We start from the raw sequence: 22,593 nt of genomic DNA on the forward strand, positions 1-22,593 counted from the left end.
TTCTGTGTGTGTGTGTGTGTGTGTGTGTCTTCCTGGGTATTTTAGTGGGCAGTGAGAAAGACTGCACTGAATTCTGCTATTTAGACATAATTTGAAACCTGGAGTTTAATAAGGCTGGCTTAACTGAACTGAAGCTGATTGGTTAAGTCCTCTCTGAGGATTGTCTCCTCTAATTGCAGGTTTTGCCCCTATCCTGATGTTGTATTTTTCCCCAGTTCTGTTTGCTTTTCTCTTTTACTTACCCACAATTAGACACCACCCCCCCCCCAGCAGTAGAATGACAAGGAATCTATATTATTTTTAGTAGGGACAGGCCCTGTTAGTAGAGGGATTTAGCCTTTGCTAGACTATGTTCTGAATCTCTGATAGTTCAAGAAGAAACAAGGAGAAAAGAGGTATGAGTAAAGTTGTGCTAGAGGATGTGCTAGGGCCTGTATTGATTGAGGGAGGATTGCCACCTGGCAGTGGTAGTAGAAATAAGTCTCTTGGGAATGGGAAACTAACTCTAGAGGATTCCTAGTTAAGACTTACCGCTGAATTTCCGGGCAATTGCAAATATTGTACTCTCCCCTGGGGAGATGGAGTGGGAATTAGCTTTTCCCTTGGTCCAATGTGACTTGGTTAGAAATACAACTGAACCTGTTTGTCTTGTCCATTGTGATGTGATAGCCACCTAGGAAGGGTCTGTTTTTTGTGGGAGTTTATTTCAGCCTCTTTGCCTGTATTGTTTCCTTTAACAGCTCTTTAAATTTTCTTTTTCCAGCAATGATGTTGTCCACTGGGCATATACTGACCAATGTGGCAGGTCTGAGAACATAGCTGAAGCTGAAAATAGGAAAGCTGGGGGCAAGGAAGAGCCTTGAATCTTGAGGTGGGACGTTGACTCTAAGATGTCCTTGAGCAGTGGAGCCTCCGGAGGGAAAGGAGTGGATGCAAACCCGGTTGAGACATACGACAGTGGGGATGAATGGGACATTGGAGTAGGGAATCTCATCATTGACCTGGACGCCGATCTGGAAAAGGACCAGCAGAAACTGGAAATGTCAGGCTCAAAGGAGGTGGGGATACCAGCTCCCAATGCTGTGGCTACACTACCAGACAACATCAAGTTTGTGACCCCAGTGCCAGGTCCTCAAGGGAAGGAAGGCAAATCAAAATCTAAAAGGAATAAGAGTGGCAAAGACATTTACAAACCCACTTCAGGGACGTCCCTGTTCACTCAAAATGAGGGGGCAGCTAGCAAGAAAGAGGTGCAGGGACGCTCAGGAGATGGTGCCAATGCAGGAAGCCTGGTTGCTGCTATTGCTCCCAAGGGCTCAGAGAAGGCGGCTAAGGCATCCCGCAGTGTAGCCGGCTCCAAAAAGGAGAAGGAGAGCAGCTCATCTAAGAGCAAGAAGGAGAGAAGCGAAGGAGTGGGAACTTGTTCAGAAAAGGATCCTGGGGTCCTCCAGCCAGTTCCCTTGGGAGGACGTGGTGGTCAGTATGATGGAAGCACAGGGGTGGATCCAGGAGCTGTGGAGCCACTTGGGAGTATAGCTATTGAGCCTGGGGCAGCGCTCAACCCTTTGGGAGCTAAACCGGAGCCAGAGGAAGGGGAGAATGAGTGTCGCCCGCTAAAGAAAGTCAAGTCTGAAAAGGTAAGAGGTGGCCAGATCTGGCTGCCCATTGCCAGTCAGAACTGCCCTGGACTAACCGCCAAATGCTATGTGCACTCTGTGGCAGCCTCATTTGTTCGTGGGTAATGACCAGTTACAAGGTCAGAGCAGCTGGTAATGATAACGTGGTTTTGTTCCAAATTAGGGGATTCCCTACAGATTCATTAACAGCAGGCCTGGACATTTTGGAGAAGAGTATCTGTTGTTGGGGGTAGCTGCTTGGTAGAATGAATTTTCCGTAAGTCAAGAACCTCCAGCCTTGTCCTTGTCCCACCTCAGATACTTGTTACTAGAGGCTGGCATCAACCTTTATATGGTTCCCAGCTTGATTGACATTTCATCCTTAGAGTCATTGATAAGCTTAACAAGTTGATAAACTTAATAGGCTTTCAACTGAGTGCTGTTTTTAATGGGATAAATGGTGCTGCTGGATCTCTGGAAGAGAAAAGGGTTAAGTAAGTTTCATTACATGATATCTACCAAGTGTTCTATTGGTGACTGCCAAAGAGCAAAAGGTCACAGTTTGGGGCAGGTAAACAGTGGAGCAGGAGGTACTGAGGTACTTAATCAGGTCTTATGGATTGGTGTAGTGGCTATGAAAGTTTGGCCTTGAAAGACATTCTTTGGCCACTAAAGTATAGTTCTTGGCTGGGTATCTCCCTCAACTATTGGGAATCAAGGTCTCCTGGTGGTTTAATAGCTGCCAAACGGTGTAACGATACCTTGCCTTCTGCTTGACTTGGAAGGACAGGTGCCTGCAGCCCCACAAGGGGTTCTCCTCCTTTGGGAAGATGATCTTAGTTCATGTCTCAGTAAATGGAGTTTGCAGGGCTAGACCAGAGTGGGTGTGAATCTAGGGTCAGCTCAGGCTGCCTTAAACATCTGCAGCTTACAGTTTCCTGCAAAGTGGCTGGCCTGGTAATGTGCTGTTCACTGGCTCTTGATTTTCTGCTCTGTGTTCTGCTCACCCTATGCTTTCAGCTGATCCCAGCAGATGCAGTATAAATTGATTTCTCTGTAATTGCATCAGCTGCAGCAGGGGATACCTCTTTCCATATGTAAGTGTTAATAGAGGCAGGATGTGTATGTTTGGGTGGTGGTGTCCTCTCAGTGCTAGGTTGTGCTTTCTTTGCTGTAGGTGTTTTGGTCCTTGCCTCTGGCACATCTGTAACTCTTAGCAACATCTGGGCTTCCCTGGTAACAGGGCTGTGAATTTTCTTCCACTAATAACACAATGGCTTATTCCCTTTTACCAGTGGCAGCTGCCAGAGAGTCTGCCTATGTTTAGGTGGCAGATGCTACAGTCCACCTCAGCAGAGTCAAGTTCCAGCTGATTACTGGCATGGTGCATCCTGTGCTGGCTGTGATTTACCATTTTCTCTGGGGTGCAGATGGATAATACTGTTTTAAAGAGGGCTAGGAGCACCAGGAGTTCTTGCTTCTGTTCCAGGCCCATTAGACTGTTCCCTACATCTGGCTCCAGTCAACTCTTGCCGTATATCTGTGTTCATAATCTTTGTTCTTCCTGTGCTGAAAAGTGGCCACTTCTGAGGGTGGCCTTCAGTTTCCTTTCTGTTTAGAACTCTTGACTCATGTTGCAATCTTCTAAGCCCAGTAGTGGTCTGTGGATGCAGGGATTAATGATGCTTATCTTCATATTGGATTTAAGTCTAAATGTCCTTGAGAGTCTCCAACAGAGAAGCAATGGAACCCTTTTTCTTCTTACAGGTTCAGGGAGTGGTTGGGTGGCTGCCCTCCAGATTATAATTGGGCTGAAGGATGCAATATTTTCAGCTAAGAATACACCTTGGTGCCAGGGAGGTTTGCTTCTTAATAATATAGCTGTGTTATATGCCTTGTCACCCAAAAAGACTGAGAATGGGGCAGTGGAATGAGAGAGAAAAGGGAAAGAGACTGTGCTTCTGTTTTTGGAGGAAAGGTAAAATTGCTGAGAAGTACTCTTAGAAGAGGAAATTTGCTGTGCAGTTTGATGTCACTCTAAGCAAGAACCTGCTTTCTCAGTTCTTTTCCCTGTTCCCTCAACCCTCTTGAACAGTCTGGTTCTGTGGGGTGCCATTCTAAAGCATTTGGCCATCGAAATAAATAATTATGTAAATAAATATTTGGAAGTTGCTAGGAGATGAAAACACTGTGCAGAGAGACAGCGTTTCTGGAATGGGAGGAGGGAAAGATGCAAAAGGGAACGCAGGCTAGGAATCTTGGAGTGGAGCAGCTTTTGAGAAACAAGGATCCCAAGGTGTTGGGCATAAGAGGTGTTTGAGTCGGTGTTTGATGATTAATACTATAACTCTTAAGCTAAGTCTTTAAAAACTTCCTTAAGATTTTTCTCTCTGAGATATGGGCTTGCCTATGGCTTAACTGGTTTGGAATGTTTCTTCCATGTGGGGGACAACCAACAGAACCAAAACAACAAAACAGATGTTTTGATATAATCTAGGAATTACATACTCTGAGCTGGAAGCTGTCATGAAGAGGGAAAACTCATAAAATTTGGAAAGTGTCTTAGCTGGAGTCTCCTTATGCATACCCACTCCTGTAACCCCTTGGAAACAAGAGAGAAGACAAGTGGAGTTTGTGGTGTAGGACAGAATTGTCACATGTCTACAACTAGCTAATGAGGGAGATTTGAATATTCTAATTCTCTACCTCAGGACCTCCTCTCTCATCAAGGTAGGTATCTCAGTCTATGGCTGAGCGAATTTCAGTCAGCCAAGAATGTGGATTTCCCTTCATGGGATCCCACTTTTGCTCCACCACACCTCTCTCAGGCAGGGCTCACTGTGCTGTTTCCCAGAGTTCTAGGAGAGACCTAGAGAGTCTTAGCAACTACTGCTGCCCTGAATTGTCATTGAACACTCCTGCCTCATACTTCCTGCCAGCTGAAGAGATGGGGGAGGGAACGTTGAGGAATAAACAAGACAGAGCCTTCCAGCTCCTGTCTGTTCCTTGTCTTTGGTTTGATTGATAGGTTGTTGAGTTAGAGATGGAAGGGGAGGTAGGATGAGGGAGGGTGCCTGTCTGAATGTCCCCAGCTTAGTGCTCACGTTACCACTCTGACAGGCAAGAAGAAAGAATTTACAAACCACAGAAGGCAGTGATCTATCTTTGTTGACTCTGAGTTGGGGCTTAAACCAGGAGTTTAAGGTGAGACTCCTTTTTTTTCCAGATCGTATAAAGTAAAGTTCTAGTGGCTAAAGGATCTAGAAGTTTGCAGCCAGAAGCTCTCCTTGCCTCTTCAGCTGCTGCTTTTGATCTTGGAAGGTAGAAACACTGCACTGTGCTTCCCCCATGTTTGTGTCTCAGCTTCTGCTGCTCTCAGAATGCTGCATACACATATTTACCACTTCCCCCATTAGTTTAGGAGACAAAACTAAAGTGTGCTCTTTGCTCTTTCCCTTTCCGATCATGTTTGCTATCATATCCTGTGTTCTAAGAGCATCTTCCTTTGCCCTTGATTTTGTTTTCTTGCCCTAGTTTATGCCTTCCATCTCATTTCTCTCGTGTTGCAATCCCTCATTGCTCAACCAAGGTCAGGTCTCTTCTATTTCTTCTGATCCAGGGCTTTCTCTCTTAACACCTTCCTCCTTCACAAGCTGTTCTTTCTCAGCTAGTGATGAAATAGCAGTTAGCCTTGCTTCCTGAAGCCAAATGCCCTCAAGCATTTTCCTTCTTGGAAAAAATTTAAAGAAGTTGATATTTATGTGGGACAGAGATGCATTCTCTAACTACAACGAAGTCTGAGCTTAATTTATTTTTTCTTCAGCAGCTCTGTTTTCCATCCGGGTGTTGTAATTCAAGGAGGGCCCTGAGAAAGATTATCTTGTCCAATCTCCTCACTTTATAGGAGAGGGAACTGAGACCAGGGAGGTCATGTGACTTACCTAGACTCTCACAGGTAGTCAGTGGCAAAGCCAGGTTTTTGTTTACCAAGTTCTTCTAGCATATTGTTACTCTGGGATTCTTAACAAATCCTTCATTGTTATGAAGGATTCTGTTTTCCCACTTAAAGACTACCTCAGAAACATTGGATGTAAATGCCTAGGTGTTCTTAAGACTGCTTTCATTTGTTTTCTATACCGATTTTAATATTGTAGGCACTCAGTAAACAAAGGATCTTTGAGTTTCACTTTCTCTGGTAAGGTGATGATGTTTACAAAGAACAACCATTTATAGCTGGCGCTGAACCTCCCCTGTTATACATACAGACGGAAAGTTACTTTTTTGCGGTACGCGGGCCCCTCACTGTTGTGGCCTCTCCCGCTGCGGAGCGCAGGCTCCTGACGTGCAGCCTCAGCGGCCATGGCTCACGGGCCCAGCCGCTCCGTGGCATGTGGGATCTTCCCGGACCGGGACACGAACCCACGTCCCCTGCATCGGCAGGCAGACTCTCAACCACTGCACCACCAGGGAAGCCCGGAAAGTTACTTTTTAAACTGCTACTTTGAGTTTGACTTCTTGAGAGTGTGTGTTTGTGTGTGTTCTGGAGTACTGCATTTAGTCAAATTTTCATTGTAATCATTGAGGCATTGCCAGTTCCCTCTTTATTTGGCAATTGCAGGCATGAAAAAAAAACAAAAAACCCTGCCCTTGTGCTTCTTGGATATATCACTAATAGGCAGACCGTAAATGTATTGTGGATATTAACTGTTTTGTAAAGAGATGATACTGTTAGATACCATTGTCATCTTTCATTCATTCTGTATATTAACTGAGTGCATTTTACATTCCAGGTATTGTGCTTAGTACTGGGTGTACATTGGTGAACAGAACAGAGATGGTTGCTGCTCTTTGCTTACAGTTTACCATCTAGAGCAGAGTTCCTGAAATTGTGGTCCATAAAACCATGTGCATCATATCATCTGAATGTCAGAAATGCAGAGTCTCAAACCTTACCCCAGATCTGCTAAATAAGTTTTAGGGATAGGGGCCCAGAAATCTGTACTTCCAGAAGACTCTCCAGATAATTGCTATATACTTTAATGTTTGTGAATTTTCTTTAACCATCATTAAAGGTGGACACTTCATAAGCTGGGCATTGGGAGCCACTTCCAACCTAAAACACCAGTCTTGTAAACTTAAACTGCACATGAGCTCTTACGCATAACTTAGTGATTAAGAGTATAAACTCTGGAGCCAAACTACTGGGGTTTGTATCCCAGCTTTGACAATTATTAACTGAGTGATATTGGACAAATTACTTAACTGAGCTACCTCAGTTTTCTCATCTGCAAAATGAGGAAACAATAGTTCCTTAATAGGATTTTTGTGAAATTCAATTAGTTAATTCATATAAAACACTTAAAACGGTGTTTGGCACATACAGAGCATTTAGTAAATATTAGAAAAGAAGAATAACATGATTTGAGTTGAAATATGTCTCAGTTAGCTGTAGGCAATAACGGGCTGAAATATAACAACATACCACCTATACCGGAAGCCCAGTATGAATAGATAAGCATGTTGGCTAAGACTTGCAGCACTGTTCTCAGGAGAAGTTCCAAACCTGGATTGGGAAGCTTGCATGGTGGTGATGTGTTCTAAAGGCCCTGATATTTATAGTGGGGTTTGATGAGGTAGAAACCAGAAATTGGCTTCAAAGGATATTGAAGTGGCCTGTTGAATTTCAGATTTCATATGAATTGAGTTTCCTTTTTGGCCATATCCCTGGTATGGGGTTGAGTATGTTGGATAGATATTACTGTGGGTTTGTCAGCAGGTGCAATCTCATGTATGCTGGGAGAGCACTAAATGTTTCTGTTTCTGCACAGGAGTGCATGGAAAATCTAAGTGCTAGTCCTTAATCTTCCTCCCCCAGTGTGAACTTGTATTTTTGCCATTTGGGTATAAGAGCTTTTACCAACAGAGCTCATCCAGGGAGGCAGCAGGGCTTGGGCTTTCAGGCTGGAGATGGCAGTAACATGCACAGCTGAGATCCTGCCACTGCTGGCTGTCTGAGCCCTCCTCTCTGTGGTTTTCACTCTTCAGGCCATGCTTGAGTAACCCGCCTCCAGAGCTGCTGACAGGGCTGTGTTCAGAGGCCTTGGAAATTACACTGTACATTTCCTTATCATCCCCTGACCTGCAGTGCAGAGCCTTCTGGTGCAGGAACAAGGCAGAAAAAAATCCAGATGGCTCCCAGCCAGCGTGTGTCAAGGGCTACAAAGAAGGAAATTGGACTTGCTCACTTAAAAACGTCGGGGTTAGGCTTTGATTTTTGGTTCCTGCCAAGAGTCATTTGTGTGTGTGCGAATGTTCTATCTCAGTGTATATGTATAGAAATGAGTCTGTGCATGGCAAAGCTGTAGAGGAGGAGCATCTGAAATAGAGAGCAGAGAGGAGATTGCTTTTCTCTTCAGTTAATTTCCCAGTTGTGCCATTGGGATGGGCCTGGAAGGATTACCATCAGGAAAGTGCTAGGCCATATTAATATTTTAAAATATATTTCTCTAGGTACAGTTTAGTCACGGTTGAGAGCACCCACCCAAGTAAGAAGCTTCCCAGGCTGGCTGAGGAGACATTTTTAACAAATCCTATTCTCTGAAGTTGTTCATCCTAGGTGACATTGACATAGTCAATATTTAAGCTACCTAAGAAAGTATAGAGTTTGGGTCAGTCTTCAGTAAGAGGGATAGCTCTTTTGAGATGGAGAATAGTATGACAAAGGAAAGATAGGGATTCATAGCATTTTGTGATTTTTTACTTATGGAGCAAAATTCTCTTGTTTTCAGAGCCTATCCTTGTGTTTTTAGTGTTATGAAACAAGCTACTTCTTTCTTCCTTTGGGCGTTTCTCTTGCCTTAGGAGACCCAAAGGAAACACTTTTCAGACTGAAGAAGTAATATGTGCCTGGTAAGGTTCTTGAGCAGAGTTTACAATCATTCTGACCTTAATTTTCCTTTTTCTGGATTTCCACTGCTTTAATGTCATTTGTGACATTGGAGCCCTTGTGAAGTGGGGAAAAAAGAAGTCTTTTAGCTTTCAGAACCTGGAGATGTTTTTAAATCCTAAGTGTCTCTCTTGTTGGAAGTGCTCCATAGAGAAGTGTTTTTACATGAGGAAGATGACAGCTAAGGTGAGAGGGAATTACTTCCTTTTACCTTCTTATAAAGCTGTGATCCCTATACCAGCAACATCAGCATAGCATCTGGGAACTTGTTAGAAATTCAAGTATCAGGCCCCATCCCAGGCCCCCAAGTCAGAAACTCTAGGCTTAAGGCCCAGCAATTTATGTTTTACCATTAGCTCTCCCATTGATCATGATACACACTAAAGTTTGAGATCCACTGTTGTAGAGCACATTGTCCTCTTAATAGTGAAGATCAAAGTCACCAAAAACTTGAAGGGGTAAAAAGTAACTCTGGACAGTAGGTATGATTTTTTTTTTTTTAATTCCTGAGTGATGTTCAGATATATCTTTTCTCTTTATGGGCAAACTGACAGGAACCTAAAATTGGAAGCAATCCTAAGGGTTTGGGACTTTGAAAGCAAAAGGAATATTTAACTTTTTTGTGTGTGTGTGTGGTATGCGGGCCTCTCACTGTTGTGGCCTCTCCCTTTGCGGAGCACAGGCTCCGGACACGCAGGCTCAGCGGCCATGGCTCATGGGCCCAGCCGCTCCGCCACATGTGGGATCTTCCCGGACTGGGGCACGAACCCTTGTCCCCTGCATCGGCAGGTGGACTCTCAACCACTGCGCCACCAGGGAAGCCCCTGAATTATTTTTCTAAGCATTGGAATGGCTATAACATGATTGTTTTAGTTCAGAAAGTTTTTTTTTCCTTCTGTTAATCTTTGAAGAGTGCAGACTTTAGCCTTTTGAAAGGATTAGAACTACAGGTAGTCTAAACGGTCAAGAGAAGAATAAGGATTGAGATGCTTCTTTTTGTGAATTTGTCACTAGCTGCAGGAAATAAAAAGGCAGTTCTTAGATTTTTAGGAGGTGGTCAGTTTTCAACTTGAAATATTGTCCACTGGGAGAGTACAATTCGACTGTGTGCCTGTGAAAAATACACTAACTGAGTATTTTCAAATTTGAGACCACTGGGTTCCGGCCTTAGTGGCAAATACTAGCTTGGTTTAAATGAGCCAAACCTTTCCATTAAATCCTTTCTTGGCTTTTTTTTTTTTTTTTTGATTGAGGTATAATTGACATAACATTATATTAGTTTCAGGTGCACAACGTAATGATATAATATTTGTATATGTTGCAAAATGATCACTTCAGTAAGTCCAGTTAACATCCTCATTGTTACCAAAAAAATTTTTCTTGTGATGAGAATTTTCAAGATTTACTTTCCTAGCTACTTTCAAATATGCAATACAGTATTATTAAGTATAGTCACTATGCTTTATGTGATATCCCCAAGACTTATTCATTTTGTAACTGGAAATGTACCTTTTGACCTCCTTCACCCATTTCGCCCACCCCCCACCCCCTATCTCCGGCAGCCACCAATCTGTTCTCTATGTCCATGTCCTCAGGGTTTTGTTTACTTGTTTTTAGATTCCACAGATAAGTGGAATCATGTGGTATTTATCTTTTTCTGTCTGAATTATTTCACTTAGCATAATGCCCATTCATGCAGTCACAAATGGCAAGGTTTCATTCTTTTTATGGTCAAATAATATTGCATTGTGTATATGTGTATATATATACACACGCACACCCCACGTTTTCTTTACCCATTTATCCACTGATGGACATTGAGGTTCTTTCCATGTCTTGGCTATTGTAAATAATGCTGCAGTGAACATGGGGGTGCATATGTGGTTTTTTTTTTAATATGTCTTTTCAAATCAGTATTTTTGTTTTCTTCAGATAAATATCCAGAAATGGAATTGCTAGATCATATGGTAGTTCTATTTTTAATTTTTTGAGGAACCTCCAAACTGTTTTCTATAGTGGCTGCACAATTTACGTTCCCACCAACAGTGCCCAAGGGCTCCCTTTTCTCCATAACCTTGCCAACACATGTTATTTCTTGTCTTTTTAATGGCCGTTTTAACAGGTGTGAGGTGCTATCTCTTTGTGGTTTTGATTGGCATTTCTCTGATGATTAGTGATGTTGAGCATCTTTTTGTGTACCTGTTGGCCATCTGTATGTATTCTCTTGGCCTCTGTTTTTGTTTAGTAATGGGTTCTCTTTACTGTAAAAAGTTTTTTGTAAACTGGTACTCCAGCCCACTCAGCTCAGAGTTGACATTTCCTATTTGATATGTTTCTTTAGAAGTTAAATACTTAACTCTGCACTTACTGGTACAGAGAGTATTGTAGAAAGGAGATGTACATATTCATCATATACCTACCAAAGTAGCATGAGGTTAGAGAAATTCTGGATGAAGGGTCTCTTGGTGCTGAGGCTTCTCAAGTGGAGGCGCATGTCAGAATCCCTTCTGGGGCTTCTACAAAGTAAAAGTGCCCTACTGAAGTAAAATCTATAGGGTTGGGGACCCCAAGCATGTACATATTTTTTTAAAACTTCAGCAGGTACTTTTAATGTGCCTCTTGGTTAAAAACCACTGTCGTTGTGGAAAGGACTTTGATTTCACTATACAGCCTCTGGAAATCCCTGTTACTCACTCAGCCAGGGAACATTAAAGTTCTTGCTTTTTGCCATTTGCAGATGGAGCTGTGCAGTGCACATTAGATATCATGTGATCCTCAAGTGTTTTACAGCATGGTCAAGATCTTCCTCCAGCTTTCCTTTTTCATTGCTCATTGTGTTGGGGTCATTTAGGAATATAGGCATAATGAATCTGACTTCTCATTATCCCCTTAATTAGGAAAACTAATTAATAAATTTTTGATAGTTATAGCCTTTAAAGTAGAGCATCCATACCAGTGTTACTGATTCATTTTTAAATTATTGTTTCAGATTTTTTAAAGCAAATTTGAACAAAATTCCTATGACTAGATATGTTTTGCCATATATAGGCAATGTGATTTTTTTCTATTTAAATTGGAGGGGAGCAGAAAACAGGTTTAGATAATCTAAATTTATTGCTAATCCAAAAGCAGCTTCTTTTCTCTTTGATTTGTGAATGTATTTCTGTGCTTATGTTGGACAATAGGTGGTCTTAATTTTCCAGAAATCCATGACATTCCAATATAAAATAATGCAGCTATCCAATAAAGTCCTTGTTCCTGAGCCTTCTTCTGGACATATTCAAATTAAACATGCTGTTTTAAGAAGAGACAGCATCACTTCACAAAAGTAGTAGAGGTTCACTGTCTTTCTTTGCTTTCTTTTTGTAAACACATACTATTTCTTTGAAGTCAGGAAGAAAATTAAATGTTTTTGAGTATAAAGTATTTCCCTGCTGGGATTTTAAGTCTCATTATAGTTAGAATGCTAATTGTTATCAGAGATGAACACATACTTGAATATGCTGCAAACTTATAGTTAAAATCATTATGGAATGTCATGTTTGGGGCAAAATTATAATCACATAACCTAAATTTTTCATATAATAAATTTTTTTTTAATTTGGCTGCACTGCACGGCATGTGGGATCTTAGTTCCCCGACCAGAGATCGAACCCGAGCCCCCTGCAGTGGAAGCACGGAGTCTTAACCACTGGACCGCCAGTGAAGTCCCCATATAATAAAATTTAAAACATGGTTTTTAGTACTGATAATTGTATTATCTATGCTGTCAAAATTTACAGTAATCTATACTTAAATGGATCTTTTTAGGTTTTTGAGTATGCATATACCATTGCAAAGGAGGAGAAAAAATTGACAAATGTGGGGAAGAAGTCATCATACAAAGTGACTACACATTTATATACACCATATTAGACTAGATCTTAATTCTATCAGTATGCAGATTCCTAAACATCTGGTAGAGTGTCTGTTACAGATAAAATATGCCATAAGGCATTTTTCATTTTGCTTATACATATGTTGGAGATTGCCATACTGGCTTCATAAATTCAACATGAACACTTTTTTCTTTAGCATTGAAACAAACCATTATTTCTTCAGTTGCAGTCTCATGTAAAAGCTGGCTTGTGTTTGAGGACTGTATTGATGAAAAATATGTATTTGTAAGTACTAGAATTACCCTAGCCCTGGCAAAATGCTTACACTATGAGGAGACACATTGCAGTGGAAACCAGATAAGTGAACAGCCAGTTCAAGTCTCCCATCTCTGGCTCCCTCCAGAGTGTATACTCAATGGGTGGAACAACTGCTAGGCCCAAACCATTCACATTGTTCTTTGTTTTTTCTTTTTCTTTTTTTTTTGCCAGTCACATAAAGTTGATTTGGTTATGTTATCTATTTAGTGTACAGAAGTATTTTATGACAGAAGAAATCTTGGGGCCCAGAGTCTCTCTTTAGTGGAAATTTACGGGTCCATGGATTGAATCCAGCCCAATATAATGATTATTCTTCTGTAGCATTTACTTTTCAGTTCTGACTTTCTTTTCTTTTCTTTTCTTTTTAATAAATTTATTTATTTATGGCTGCATTGGGTCTCCATTGCTGTGTGCGGGCTTCCTCTAGTTGCGGCGAGTGGGGGCTACTCTTCATCGTGGTGCGCGGACTTCTCATTGCAGTGGCTTCTCTTGTTGCAGAGCACAGGCTCTAGGCACGCGGGCTTCAGTAGTTGTGACTGGCGGGCTCAGTAGTGTGGCTCATGGGCTCTAGGGCTCAGGCTTAGTAGTTGTGGCTCACGGGCTCTAGAGCTCAGGCTCAGTAGTTGTGGCACACGGGGTTAGTTGCTCCGCGGCGTGTGGGATCTTCCCGGACCAGGGCTCGAACCCGTGTCCACTGCATTGGCAGGTGGATTCTGAAGCACTGTGCCACCAGGGAAGTCCCAGTTCTGACTTTCTTGTTCCTCACAATACCACGAATTCCTTCTCTTTAGGTTCCCTTGATCACTGAAGAAATAAAGCCATTTGTATATGCTAACCTCATATCTTATCCTTGAGTTAAACAAAAACCATCCTGTAGGCAAACTGAAGAACAGAGCTGTTCTCGTCCTACCAACATAAATATCCTTGAGCCTAATCTCTCTTTCTTAGGCCCAGTGCCTTTTGTAACCTCCTTCAGCTACTCTTCATTTTCTGTCCTTTTCTGACTTACACTTAGAATCTGTATCATGCTTCTTTAATATCCTATAGTTGTTTTAATTATTTTTTGTTATTTATGATACTCACTTTTACATTTGTTATTGGTCCAGTCCTAACCAGATGGGATTATATTTCATTATGGAGATTTAGAGGGGGGCTTTTCTTCTCCTCTCCAATTGAAAGTAATTAACCAGGAAAAAGTAGTCATTTTTATATGTTCTACCATGGGTATTCATTACAGTCTGGACACAGCATTGGTTGTATCAAGAAAACCACTGTACTACTGACTACAGGTTTTTACCTGCTGTGAATAGGATACCTTATTAGAAGGCTTGGTGCCAGTGCTATGCTTCTAGCTGTGTGCTGGTGGCAGCTCTTGGCCAGAACATTGCAGTTGGCCTGTAGGACTGGAGAGACAGAAGTTTTCATGTTGAAGAGCTAAGTGAAATGTTTCTGGTTGTAGGCCAATGCATCGCTGAGGAAGAAGAAAAGTACAGTTTGCCACTCCCTGGGAAGCAGTTTGGCTAGGGCAAAGCTACCGGAAATGGAATTCTAAACTTATTGATTTAGGAAGCTTTGGGGTTTTGTCCCTTAGCCTTTGTGAAATGGAGCTTCTTTTCAAAGTAGGGTAAAGGATGGGATAGCGCAGACTTAAAGGCTCAAAATAATGTCACTTTCCAACTCTCCAATCAGCCCTTTTAGAACTAAGCAGGTAGGTGTCCTTAGATATCCCACAAAGAGGAAAAACTGACTGTTGTTTAGAAACCAAATTAGGTAGGGCTGTCTCTGGCTTCTTCTGGATTAGTGACCTGAAGTGGCATTCAATGCAGAGAAAAGTCTGGAAAGGTAGTTGGAAAATAATACTCCAATGACATTTTCATATTTGACTAATATTTTCAGATTTCTCATTTGTTTTTATTCCCTAGTCATATTTCATCTTCCATTTCATATCTAATAACCAAAAGCAGGAGCAAAGAGGCAGACAAATCCCACTTTAATCCTTCCCATTCCCGTGCCCTCATAGAGCTTTGATGCTGGTGAAAGCTTGTTGAAATGAACTGGGAGCAGCCTGAGACGGATGTTTGGATGATTGTGGCAGTGAGGAAGTAGTGGAGTTGGGCTTTGTGATGGTGGGGTTCGGAATGAGTGCCTAGATATAAACTTTGATGGTTTAGTTTTATTTTTAACAACAACAAATAAATATTAGTACTTTCGCTATCACCTGTTTACTTGCTACTGGCAAGAAAAATAGCAAATGGCTGGTTTATCACCCTTTAGGGATGGTTTTGGGTAGGAATTTGAGATCAGCGTAGTTTAGGACTTGATAGCAAGAGATGATATCTTTGGCCTAAATAATACCTCCCAAGAAACAAACTTTTAAAGGAAACTTAGATTTTATTTATTTATTTATTTATTTATTTATTTATTATTTTCTTTTTGGCCAAGCCATGGGGCTTGCGTGAGTTCCCCAACCAGGGATTGAACCCAGGCCACGGAAGTGAAAGCAGAGAATCCTAATCACTAGACCACCAGGGAACTCCCAGAAACTTAGATTTTAATGTGGTGCTCACTTAGTAAAAATTATTTTTTCTTAAATGTTCTCATATTGATCTTATCTTAGGAAATGGTTCCTTATCATTGTATTTATCCTGCTTATATTCTTCTACATCTTTCAGAAACATTTCCCAAGTTCAACTTGCAGGCTAATGAATAGTAAATCTAGTAGGAGAGACAGAATGGAATCAAATAATCACATGCATATCAGGGTCAGTGTCAGAGAAAATATCCATGAAGAAGTTTGAGTAAATATCTGAAGAATGAGTAGTAGTTAATTTGGAGAAGGGAGTTAAATGAACGAAAAACCAAGTGGAAATGTCCCTTAAGGTCTGCAGTTTATGAGAGAGAACTGGAAATCTAAAGATATGGGAATTACTAATGTGAACAAATAAATGGTAATTGATGCCATAAAGGTGGGTGAGCTTACCTAGGGGGAATGTGACCCTTGAATGAGACAAAAAGGAAGGGGCCCAGGATAGATCCCTGAGGAGCACCAAGAATGTAGCTAACTTAGATGGCATACTGGGCAGTGCTTCCCTGTGTAAAGGAGAGTGTACAAACCTACAACAGGGAACACATGTCTACAAAATCATTTTTAAATTCTCTGAAAGGGATTATAGAGCTTGCTTAGGGGCTTCCCTGGTGGCGCAGTGGTTAAGAATCCGCCTGCCAATGTAGGGGACATGGGTTCGAGCCCTGGTCTGGGAAGATCCCACATGCCGTGGAGCAACTAAGCCCGTGTGCCACAACTACTGAGCCTGCGCCCTAGAGCCCGCGAGCCACACCACTGAGCCCGCATGCCACAAAGACTAAAGCCCATGTGCCTAGAGCCTGTGCTCTGCAACAAGAGAAGCCACCTCAATGAGAAACCTGCGCACCGCAACAAAGAGTAGCCCCCGCTCGCCACAACTAGAGAAAGCCCGTGAGCAGCAACGAAGACCCAGTGTAGCCAAAAATAAAATAAATAGGGCTTCCCTGGTGGCGCAGTGGTTGAGAGTCCGCCTGCCGATGCAGGGGACACGGGTTTGTGCCCCGGTGGCCGCTGAGCCTGCGCGTCCGGAGCCTGTGCTCCGCAACGGGAGAGGCCACAACAGTCCCACGTACCGCAAAAAAATAAAATAAAGTAAATAAGTTTCTTAAAAAAAAAAAACTTGATTAGTTCTGTAGTGAGATTTGGTTTACTGGATTGAGTCATGCTTTAAGGAAAAGTTCCTTTCCCATGCTACTTGTGAATAATGAAAGTGATCTTTGGTTTTTTTTGTTTTTTTTTTTTTGCGGTACGCGGGCCTCTCACTGCTGTGGCCTCTCCCGTTGCAGAGCACAGGCTCCGGACGCGCAGGCCCACCGGCCATGGCTCACGGGCCCAGCCGCTCTGCAGCATGTGGGATCTTCCCGGACCGGGGCACGAACCCGTGTCCCCTGCATGAGCAGGCGGACTCTCAACCACTGCGCCACCAGGGAAGCCCGATCTTTGCTTTTTACGTTAACCACTTTCCCTATTTTTTCTGCCTTTCACAGCCTCTTCCAAATCATTCTGATCTTCCACAATGGAATTAAAATGAAAGCATAGACTTCGTAATTAGACCTGTGTTTGAACCCCAGCACTGCCACTGAATATATGTGGAATCTTGCACACTGCCTCTCTGAATCTCATTTTCCTTAAATTGTTATGGATTAAAAGCACACTGTAAGTGCATAGTATGTGGTAGTCTAGTAGTTGTAAGCCAGCAACAAATGTTTGTTCTGTTTTATTTTTTCTTCCTTGCAGCCTCTCCTGTTTTTCCCAGGCAGGTGAGTTTTTTCATCTGTGATCATGGTAACAGCAGCTTTTCTGCTAGAGCAAAGGAGTTTTGCATTTCAGTGGTAAAAGCCCTTACTGGAGAGAAAGTAGAAGGAGGGTTTCTGGAGGGTAATCCAGAAGTTTCAACAACAGCATCATTGGCATTTGGGGCTGAGGGCAGCCCAGTGTATTGTAGGATGTTTAGCAGTGTCTTTGCCTTTACCCACTAGGTGCCAATAGCATTCCCCCCAAGCTGAGACAACCAAAAATGTCTCCAGACATTGCCAAATGTCCCCTAGAGGGCAAAATCCCATTTGAGAACTATTTGCTAGAATACTGTTTTCTTGATGTGGGTGTTACACGGCTGTGTTTAGGTAATTTTATGTTTATGAAAATGCAGTGAGTTGCATAATATATGCAGTTTTCTGTTGTTAATGTTATGTTTCCACATACACACACACAAAAATCTTTAATTTTTTTTTTACCAAAGGCAATAGAGAACCAGGCTCTAGCCAATAACTATGTCTAACTATGTCTAGGTTTTCACTCTCTCTTAATCCCTAAAAGGTGGGATGGAATTATGGGGGGAAAGGGGTCTATGGTAGGATGGAAAGGCAAAAAATAGTCTAAAAATTTGGCTTCCTGGGCTTCCCTGGTGGTGCAGTGGTTGAGAGTCCGCCTGCCGATGCAGGGGACACGGGTTCGTGCCCCAGTCCGGGAAGATCCCACATGCCGCGGAGCGGCTGGGCCCATGAGCCATGGCCACTGAGCCTGCACGTCCGGAGCCTGTGCTCCGCAACGGGAGAGGCCACAACAGTGAGAGGCCCGCGTACCGCAAAAAAAAAAAAAAAAAAAAAAAATTTGGCTTCCAAATGTCTTTTTTCAACTCCTAGTCAATAGGGTGTGGAATTTCAATGTAGGAAAATTTCTATTACAAGATTTCAGAAATAAGCTCTGGGTGCAGGACAGAGTTGAATTATTAGCAAAACAGGTATCTTCTTTCCCACTCTCTCTTCTGTATTGTGACAGCAAAGGAGAGGGTCACCCGATTTTGGGTCATTTCAGCTCTTATGACGTCCTTCTTGATGGCCCATTGAAGTTACTTCTGAAAGTGTTTGCTTTTATCTTTAATATAAAATCTTTCAGTTTTTCTCCACTGTGTATGGGTGGGTAAATTGTCCTTCCATATTGGATGATGTTGCCTGCTCCCTGAGAATACTGTCCCCAGAGAAGTCATTGGATAGGACCTAGGCTGGAAGCAGGAGGTTCAGTAAACCACCTCAGTGTCTTAGGAGGAGTCCAAGAAAAGATCCCGTTTTGAAGTTTGAAAGATCCTGCAAAGAGAGGGCAGGCCTTGGGCCAAGCAGCCTTTGAGGTAGTAACGGGGCTCATAAATGAGAACTGGCATGTGCCCACGGAATTTCTCATCCTGTCTCCACAGTTGGCTGAGGAGGGAAGTGTGTGGAAGGCTCTGTAAGTGGAAGGATTGTTCTTGGCTTTGGCTGTCGTGTGGCTGGAAACAGCAGGGAGGGAGCTTGGACCTGGTCTCTGGAGTCTAGGCATTGCCCTGAGAAGAAGGTTTTTTTCCCCCTTGCATTTCTTGTTGTTGATGTTTTTTTCCCTCTCCTCCCCAACCCCCTTTAGTACTTAACATTTCAAGGTACAGGAAATGGTTGGATATTGAGTGTTTTACAACTCTTCTAACACAGCCTATTAATATTGGTCTGCCAAGAGGAAAGCCGGAAGGGATTTAACTAGGTAGAATCAAGGCTCATAACTTTTATGAAAGTGCCCCGAGCAAGGTACCCTCGATTTATTTGGAAGTGTTTAAGTTTTACTGAAATCCCATCATTGCCAGCATGGTTTTTTAAAAAGGATAGACAGCCATGGGGATTTACTTCCCTGGGGGCACAGTGGTTAAGAATCCACCTGCCAATGCAGGGGACACAGGTTTGATCCCTGGTCTGGGAAGATCCCACATGCCGCGGACAGCTAACCCAGTGCGCCACAACTACTGAGCCTGCGCTCTAGAGCCAGCATGCCACAACTACTGAGCCCGTGCGCCTAGAGCTGGTGCTCCGCAACAAGAGAAGCCACCGCAATGAGAAGCCCGAGCCCTGCAACAAAGAGTAGCCCCCGCTCGAAGCAACTAGAGAAAGCCCCTGGGCAGCAATGAAAGACCCAACGCAGCCAAAAAGAAAAAAAAAGAAAAGACAGCCATGGTGGCTAAACCAAGGAGACCATAAGACCAGAAGTTGGCAGCAACATGAGCCGTCTGAGGAAAAAAGGAGAGCTTTGGTATGTGAAAGACACGTAACTATGTCTCTGGACCCCTGTCCCCTCATTATGCTTTACTGGCCCTGGCAGCTGCCAAAGCTTGCTCAATAGAGTTGTGGGCTGGGGATTGTTTCTTAATCCCTGTAAGGAGTACCAAACCTCAGCTGTGTTATCTAGGCTCTGAGCCTCTGACACTTGGCTAAGGCACTTGCTGAGGCATCTGGTGACTCTAGACAAAAGCCTATTTTGTCAGTGAGAAGATTGGGGCAAAGTACAAGCATTGTTATCTCTGATGCCCTCAGGGCAAACTGTCTACTTGGCAAATGAGAGAGTCTTGACCTTGTGAATTACAGCAACCTGTCCACGTGGTTTTAGGTTTCTTTGAGATTATTTTCTACTCCTGAAGTTTCAGCATTCAGGCATTGAAATCCACTATTAATGCTTTTTTTAAAAAAAGTTTTAAATACAAAAGTAATAAGTGCTTTATTTTAAAGAATTTGGAAAACGCAGAAAGGTAAAAGGAACAAGAGAAAAATCATGTTTAATTCTACCATATTCATTTCCTTAATGGAAAAATTTTTTTAAATGTGTAACTGGCTGAGATTATTCGTTCAGGGCTGGCTTGTACATGACCTATATACCTCATAAAGCTCAATCCTGTTCCCTTAAGTTTAAGCGTCTTTTATTTTACCATTTGAGAACTGACCTGGTCAGGCTCTGCTTGGCTAGATTTTATTACATTTGATGAAATCTCACCCTGGAGTATGAAACTATCTTCTATATTTAAGGTTTTTGTTTTGTTTGTTGTTTGTTTTTCTCGGTACGCCCGCCTCTCACTGCCGCGGCCTCCCCCGCTGCAGAACACAGGCTCCGGACGCGCAGGCTCAGCGGCCATGGCTCACGGGCCCAGCCGCTCTGCGGCATGTGGGATCCTCCCGGACTGGGGCACGAACCCGTGTCCCCTGCATCGGCAGGCGGACTCTCAGCCACTGTGCCACCAGGGAAGCCCCTATATTTAAGTTTTTATAACTTGTCTTAAGCCAAGTTTTTATCTTCATCTGTGATTGTCTTTAGAAGTCTGGGTGTTCCTCTTTTAAATTAGTGATGGTGAATGAATGTGTAGGGGGAAATGGTTTTGTTATTTTTAAAGGCTAAATATTGACCTGCTTTCTCAAACCCTCTTTTGGAAAGAGGTGTCTGTGGTGTCAGTTAACATAATAATTTGCTTTCATTGATGAGCATTGTCAGTTTTGTCTTTTGAGGTTTCTTGTTATATAAAAGAAAAGGGCTGTTTTTCATGGAATCTTGAGACAAACTGAGCTACAGGAACTTTTTCTTTTCCCCTAGAGCAACATTTTAGTTAAGGCAACAGCACAGAAACAAATCCACCCTTTTTCTCTATATAATTTTCTATCTGGATTTATGTTGACCAGTCTGGAGCTTCTGCTTGTTAGATATTTACATAGATATTATAGATTTTTGTTTAACTCTTAAAGGTTTGTGGTAAAGAAGATGGAAATCTTGGCTTAGTAGGGAAATTATTTTGGTCTTATTTATTATTCCTTATTAACGTTAAAATGAGACAGGAACTTCAAGACACTGGTGTCTAAAAGTACTCTTTGACATTTGCAGTATCAGGTATAGCCAGTCCCAAAAGAGACCTTCATTAATATACCCTAAAGATCTTTTAACGGGACAGAAATGGGGAGAGATGCTAGTTGGGCCTGTTTTTATTTATATTCTCTGAAAGTGTGCATTCTATACTGATAGGTTATTATTGTAGATTTTCTTTTCATTTAACATGGAATCTCTCCATATAATAGGGGAGAGAGAGCTTCCAGTCAAAATAATCACTCTAGCAGCTCTGAGACTAATCTTTGGAACTATCTTTTTCCGGTCTTTCAAATTTTGGTTTGAAGAAATCAAATCAGACAGAAATGTAGATCAATGGAACAGGATAGAAAGCCCAGAGAGAAACCCACACACCTATGGTCACCTTATCTTTGATAAAGGAGGCAAGAATATACAATGGAGAAAAGACAGGCTCTTCAGTAAGTGGTGCTGGGAAAACTGGGCAGCTACATGTAAAAGAATGAAATTAGAACACTCCCTAACACCATACATAAAAATTAACTCAAAATGGCTTAAAGACCTAAGTGTAAGGCCAGACACTATAAAACTCTTAGAGGAAAACATAGGAAGAACACTCTATGACATAGATCACAGCAAGATCCTTTTTTACCCACCTCCTAGAGAAATGGAAATAAAAACAAAAATAAACAAATGGGACCTAATGACACTTCAAAGCTTTTGCACAGCAAAGGAAACCATAAACAAGATGAAAAGACAACCCTCAGAATGGGAGAAAATATTTGCAAATGAAGCAACTGACAAAAGATTAATCTCCAAAATTTACAAGCAGCTCAATATCAAAAACACAAACAACCCAAACCAAAAATGGGCAGAAGACCTAAATAGACATTTCTCCAAAGAAGATATACAGATTGCCAACAAACACATGAAAAGATGCTCAACATCACTAATCATTAGAGAAACGTAAATCAAAACTACAATGAGGTATCACCTCACCCCAGTCAGAATGGCCATCATCAAAAAATCTACAAACAATAAATGCTGGAGAGGGTGTGGAGAAAAGGGAACCCTCTTGCACTGTTGGTGGGAATGTAAACTGATACAGCCACTATGGAGAACAGTATGGAGGTTCCTTAAAAAACTAAAAATAGAATTACCATATGACCCAGCAATACCAGTACTAGGCATATACCCTGAGAAAACCATAATTCAGAAAGAGTCATGTACCACAATGTTCATTGCAGCTCTATTTACAATAGCCAGGACATGGAAGCAACCTACGTGTACATCAACAGATGAATGGATAAAGAAGATGTGGCACATATGTACAATGGAATATTACTCAGCCATAAAAAGAAACGAAATTGAGTTACTTGTAGTGAGGTGGATGGACCTAGAGTCTGTCATACAGAGTGAAGTAAGTCATAAAGAGAAAAACAGATACTGTAAGCTAACACATATATATGGAATCTTTTAAAAAAAAAAAAGCTTCTGATGAACCTAGGGGCAGGACAGGACTAAAGACACAGACATAGAGAATGCACTTGAGGACAAGGGGAGGGGGAAGGGTAAGCTGGGATGAAGTGAGAGAGCAACATTAACATATATACACTATCAAATGTAAAATAGATA

The 22,593-nt window shown here is 42.1% G+C and overlaps 1 protein-coding gene across 1 annotated transcript in view; it reads left to right on the forward strand.

The window, feature by feature from the left end:
• Positions 1-890: 890 nt before the first annotated feature.
• The window catches only part of ZNF609 (zinc finger protein 609), a gene marked incomplete at both ends in the record, with an annotated part of 202,179 nt that continues 180,476 nt past the window's right edge, over positions 891-22,593 (forward strand). Inside the window, one exon of the mRNA XM_079700726.1 lies at positions 891-1,637. Coding sequence (XP_079556852.1) covers positions 891-1,637 — 747 coding nt within the window. The remainder of the gene's footprint in view (positions 1,638-22,593) is intronic.

The sequence above is a fragment of the Hyperoodon ampullatus genome, assembly GCF_949752795.1.
Source record: "Hyperoodon ampullatus genome assembly, chromosome: 3".
Classification (NCBI taxonomy): domain Eukaryota; kingdom Metazoa; phylum Chordata; class Mammalia; order Artiodactyla; family Ziphiidae; genus Hyperoodon; species Hyperoodon ampullatus.